Raw genomic sequence first — 6000 nt, forward strand, 5'->3', positions numbered from 1 at the left:
AGATAAGGGGGAGAGGCTCTCAGGGCTGCCCACTCCCTTCCATCCTGCTGAGTGACAGGCTGCGAATGATTAAGTGTGGGAAAGAAACAGAGCTAGAGAAGCCAAAGGGAATAACAGACTCCTGGAATCTCCAGGGACAGCAGACAGGTGTCAGTTGGTGCAGCCACTCAGATGGATGGAGAGTGGCTGCTTGGGCCTTGTGTGGAAAGGTGCTGGGATCGAATAGTAATGTCTGCCCTGGGTTGAGCATGGGCAGCACCCATCGGCATGCTACACCCAGCATTTGCAATCCTCAAATGTCATTTCATGGATGTGGAAACCAAGTCTCAGAGAGGGAAAGAGACCCTCCCATGGCCACCCAACTCTGCCAGCACCTGCTGGGTGTAGCTGGATGAAATCTGGGCCCAGGAGTGCTGGGCAGAGGGCAGAGTCCCTTTCTCTTACGCTTCCGGCCAGGGTGTCCCCTCCTAACCCAAGCGGGGAGCTATCCCTCGTGGGGCGGCTGTCCTGAGGCCAAGATGGCTTGTCTTCCTGGCAGGTACAAGCTCGTGGAGCTGCTCTGCTACGTCGTCATGGGCTTCTTCCCCGCCCTGGTCATCCTTTCCATGGTAAGTCGCCCCCACCCGGCGTGGGGCCTCCCGTCTGGCTGGAGGGGACCCACAGTGACTCTGGAGATTGTCAGGTTGAACCTCCTCCTCTGGCAGATGAGGGAACTGAGGCCCGGGGTCAGCGTGACTTGCGGGCTGAGGCAGGAGAACGTGCAGGTCACCCCAGGGCTCGGCTCCCCGGTTCTACGACACCTCCTCTCTCTGCTTCACCTCCAATGAGTTCGTTAGTCCCTCGGGGCTCCAGTTCCCGCCTATTTAGGGATCAAGTAAGAAAAACCCATGGACAGTGCTTAGAATGGTGCCTGGAACAGAGTAAGTACCCGATCGCTAAATTAAATCTATAATAATAACATAGGTGGCCATGGAGGCAGAGCCGAGTCTCAGACTTCTGACACCCACTCTGATGCTTCCACACCCTAAACTGCTTCTTGGCACGTGAAGGTTGACCTCTTTACTGTGCGTCCTGAGCCCTTGTGACGTGCAGGAAGCTTACTTACAGGACCTTACTTCCCCGCCCCAGGCATCCTTGGAGATGGATGTGACCACCTCCGTTTTATGAACAAGGATGCTCAGGTTCTGAGAGAGAAGGTGACTGGCCCAAGGACATGCAGCCCTCGAGGGGCTGAGCTGGGATGTGGCCCCGTAACCTCCAACCCCGAGTATTGGGATCTTTGGGCTGCACCACCTCGCCCCGTGAGCGGGAGAGCCTTGCAGGGAGAGGCCTCAGGGCCCCAGCCATGGAAGAGCAGCAGCTTGTGTGGCCGTGGGTGGATCCCCTTTCCTCTCTGAGCCTCAGTTGTCCCTTCTGTCAAATGGGCACGGTCAACTCAGCCTGCTGGTACCTCCCTAGGCCAGGTAACAGTTTCTTACTTTTAAATGATTATTGTTGGCAGATGTTAAAAATTTATGTAGTCGAGAAGCCACTAGGTTGTGAACTTTAAAAGGGTGAATTTTATGGTGTGTCGATTATAGCTAATAAAATTATTTCAAAAGAAGAAAGGACGTATGTCCTATAGATCTTGCTGGAGGAATTTGTGTTTAAATAGATATTTCTTTTTTTTCCCAAAAATTAAAATTGACTGTTATCTGTTTGAAATGACCAATAAATAACTTATCCTATAAATTTAAATGACATTACATTATATATATTTGAGGCATTGATCTTTGTCTAAATTAATCTCTTATCTATGAGTAGCGGTTTATTTTAAAGTTGAAAATATTTTGAAGTGAAAAGTGTTAGTATCCATCCATAGCTCTTAAAGAAAATTTATGTAGTCAAATCTAGCAGGTTTTTGGTTTTTTAAAAAATTTTATGGCTTTACCTTAAGTATTATGGTTAGGAAGATCTTCCCTTTCCCGAGTTTATATAAGTATTTACCTATATTTTCTCCTGTTTCTTTTACGGTTTAACTTTTAATTTTAAACTCTGTATTCCCACCGCCGTTTCTTATGTATATGGTGATTCCTCCCCAAATGATTAGGCAGTTATTTATCTACCATTTAAAAATGTTCCTTTTATCATATGTTAGCTTCATATACATATATGTGGGTCTGTTTCACAAATTGGCCTATTCTTATACTAGTACCAAACCGTGTTACTTACTGTAGCTTTTGTTGCATCTTAATACTTGGCAGTGAAATCTCTCCCCATTAGTTTTCCTACTCAACATTTTCCCTGTGATTTGTATTTATTTTTACAGATTACCTTCCCCCCGCCAAGTTTACTTGTTTAAATATGTATGTTTAAGTTATATCTATTAATTATATAATATCCATCAAATTATGTATTACATAATTTAAATACATATATACATATATTGTAAGTGTATATTTAAATACATACTCACTGCAAAAAATAAGTCCTGTCTGAAAATGTATAAAAGAGCTGAAATCCCCCTCTCACCCCCTCCCCAATGTGATGCCTCAGCTGCAACCACCATTAATGGTTCATTGTGTATCTTTTACATTTTTTTTTTTTTTGGCTGCACCACTTGGCTTGCGGGATGTTAGTTCCCTGACCAGGGACTGAACCCCGGCAGTGAAAGCGCCAAGTCCTAACCACTGGACCGTCAGAGAATTCCCTCCATTTTTTATTTATAGGCAAGTCTGTGTGGATATGCGGACATATTGACTTGTTTGTTCTTCTTTTACAAAAATGGGATCACACTGTTAAACAACATGCTTTTCTCACTTGGCATGTTGTCGTGGGCGTGTGTCCATGCCTGTCACATAGTCACCCTGCCTCGTGAGATTGCTGTGAAGGTGGCATTAGATACCTCACGTAAGGCCCCCTGTGCTGGGTACAAGGCCTGGCACATAGTAAGCGCTGGGAAGTGTTACTGTAACATGTCCTTAATACTCAGGTATCACCTCTTGAGAACTGGGTGCGTGACTATATATATGTTCAATGAAATACTACCCAGCTGTTCCAAAGACTGGCGTGGATCTCCACGTGGGGATGTAGTCTGATCTCCACAAGGCTGTGTCGTGGAACTGATGTCTCAGGACGGCAGGGATGGTGTGAGCCCCCTTTTCTAAAGTGATTAGTTCCTCTGCACACGTACATGTATATGAAGTGCAGACCGTATATCGTGTGTGTCTAGACAATTCTGGAAGGATACCGTCAGACACCGTTATTGGTGGTAAGCAGTGATACCTGCGGGAAGTGGGCTCAGGGAGAGGGGGCAGTGGGTTCTTCTTACTCCCTGTTCCCTCTGTCCCTCCTGTTCTTTGAGCCCCCATAACCAACAAAAACCCAGGTGTTAATAATGCTCACCTCGGGGGGCTGGGACTGCTGCTTTTTCTTGCTGTTCTTCATTTTTCTCTAAAATTTTTCGCCATGAGTATGTATTACTTTAAAAAATTGTGATAAAATATGCATAGAATTTATGATTTTAACCATTTTTAAGTGTGCAATTCAGGGGCACGAAGTGCATTCACCTTGTTGTGCATCCATCACCACCATCCGTCCACAGAACTTCCTCATCTTCCCAAACTGAAACTCTGTCCTCGTTACACACTAACTCCCCTCCCCCACCCTCAGCCCCCAGGAGCCACCCTTCTACTTTTTGACTATGATTTTGACTCCTCCAGGGACCTCACATACATGGAATCCTACAGGATCTGTCCTTTTGTGACTGGCTTATTGCACTTTGCATAACATCCTTGAGGTTCCTCCATGTTGTATCATCATGTGTCAGAGTTTCCTTCCTTTTTAAGGCTGAATAATATTCCATTGTATAAAGTAACATGAATAACACTTTGTTTATCCATTCTTCTCTTGATGGACACTTGGGTTACTTCCACCTTTTGGCTACTGTGAATAATGCTGCTGTGAACTTGGATGTACAAGTACCTGTCTGAGCCTCTGCTTTCACTTCTTTTGGGATACACCCAGATATATTGCTTTTTAGAAAAGATAACAAAGCTATAAGATATTCTTTGAGATTTTTATAGAAACGTGTTACACTGGAGAATGAATCTGGGGAGAACTGATGGCGTCACTGTGTAGAGACGCCCCGCCTGGGACTCTGGGCTGCCTCACCATCCACATGTCTTCTCGCCCTGGGTGGGGGGGGGAACGGCTGGGTGATCCTGGTCTTGCTGGCTGCTCATCTGACCTGTGCTCACCCTTGTCCTTGCCGACAGCCCAACACCGAGGGCATCTGGGAGCTGGTGACCGGAGGGGTCTTCTACTGCTTGGGCATGGTGTTCTTCAAGAGTGACGGGAGGATCCCCTTTGCCCACGCCATCTGGCATCTCTTTGTGGCATTTGGTGCTGGTACCCACTACTATGCCATCTGGAGGTACCTGTATCTGCCCAGCACCCTGCAGGCCAAGGTGTCCAAATGAGGTGGCTCAGCCTGCACAGGACATTTAGGCTTTTGGAGCAGAGCATCACAGGGGAGTGTTTCTGCGAACTTGAGCCCAGAGCCCAGCGCCCAGGCCCCCCGTCTTCCCTCCTATGGGTAGAGCTTTTTGATGGGCCCAGGGTTACTTCTGGTGACAGCCAGACCACCCCTTGGGTCCTAGGTGAGAAAGAAAGCATTTAGTCATTTTTACAGAGGAGAAATTAACCCTGTAATGTGTTTCTATTCTAGACAAATGTTTCCTAATACAACCAACGTTAACATAGTCAGAAAAGGGGGCAGACGTGGTCCTGGCCAATTGAGGAATGATGGGCCAATATGAGCTTCCTGAGGTCCTGAGAAATCTATCAGGGAGTCTAGTGGGTTATTTATACCTGGGTGGCCAGGGCCTCCTTCTCTGCTACCAAAGTCCTGGCTGGGGAATTGTCCCCCGCTCAGGGAAAGTCACCCAGCTTGTAGATCAGGGATGGTGAATATCCACGACCGTGGCAGACATCACCAATCAACTGCAGCGTGGTGTGGTATCAGGATCCTTCCCAAGACTGCTCTGGGCAGCCACTACCAATCGACTTGGCACTCATGATGGCACCTCTTTGCCTTGCTTGCCCCGTGTGCTCTGCACTGGGGTCATGCCCAGACCAGTTCAGTGTTTCCATGTTGGGGAGCAGGCTTATCCCCTAGAGGGGGCAGTTTGGGGCTGTGGGGGGAGACCAAGCGTACCTAGAGCAGCCGCTGTCGTTCTACTGCACCGTAGCTGGTTCTCAGTGCAGAGGAATGAGTGGTTGGGGATGGGAAAGCTGTCACTTGGCCATTTCTTCTCATGCCGAAAAATCCAGAGAAATTATGAGAGCCATTCATTGGGGGTGGGGTGGGGATGGAGAGGGGCAAGCAGATCCCAAGAAGTTGTCTGCTTGCTCCCGACTTAGGGGTTGTGATTCAGATTCTTACTGGGTGCCAATCAGCGGCCCTTGGAGGCTCCTGCGATGAGCCCTAGAGAGAAGGCCTCGGCTAATTTGATAGGGGTCTGGGCAGAGTGGCTGGGATACCCCAACCTCTGAAGCCCCCAGGAGCCCAAAGAAAAGGCTTCCAAGGGCCTATCCTCCGCCCCCTCCCAGGGCTGGGCCAGCGATCTGTACCCGGCACATGGACATTTACTGGGAGGGATCCAGGCCTAGATCCAGGGTCTGACCTGGAATCTCAGACTCTCTGGGTCAAGATCTGTCTCATTCTACAGGCTTCATTCTACGACTCCCAACCAGAGTCAAGTGGGCAAAGACAAGATGCCTTATGCTTAGTTCTTGTACATTCCAGGGTATTTCAGGACTCCGGCATCTGGAATCCCATATCCAAGCCGGTATTAAATCATCCGACACATTCCTCAGGCAGGCAGGTTCTGAGCTAGGAGATGCCTTGGGGATGTTTTGTCCTCTTGCCCGTGTGTGTGTGTGTGTGTGTGTGTGTGTGTGTGTGTCTACACTGACACTCCCAGACCCTCTGTTCTGCACACCTGCCCTGTGGAGCCC

At 48.2% G+C, this 6000-nt stretch overlaps 1 protein-coding gene across 1 annotated transcript in view; it reads left to right on the plus strand.

Annotated features, from left to right (window-relative positions):
- The window catches only part of MMD2 (monocyte to macrophage differentiation associated 2), a 48662-nt gene extending 44202 nt beyond the window's left edge, over positions 1-4460 (plus strand). The window contains exons 7-8 of the mRNA XM_068524803.1: positions 539-608; positions 4257-4460. Coding sequence (XP_068380904.1) covers positions 539-608; positions 4257-4460 — 274 coding nt within the window. The remainder of the gene's footprint in view (positions 1-538; positions 609-4256) is intronic.
- Positions 4461-6000: the final 1540 nt, after the last annotated feature.

The sequence above is a fragment of the Eschrichtius robustus genome, chromosome 16 (assembly GCF_028021215.1).
Source record: "Eschrichtius robustus isolate mEscRob2 chromosome 16, mEscRob2.pri, whole genome shotgun sequence".
In the NCBI taxonomy this organism is placed as follows: domain Eukaryota; kingdom Metazoa; phylum Chordata; class Mammalia; order Artiodactyla; family Eschrichtiidae; genus Eschrichtius; species Eschrichtius robustus.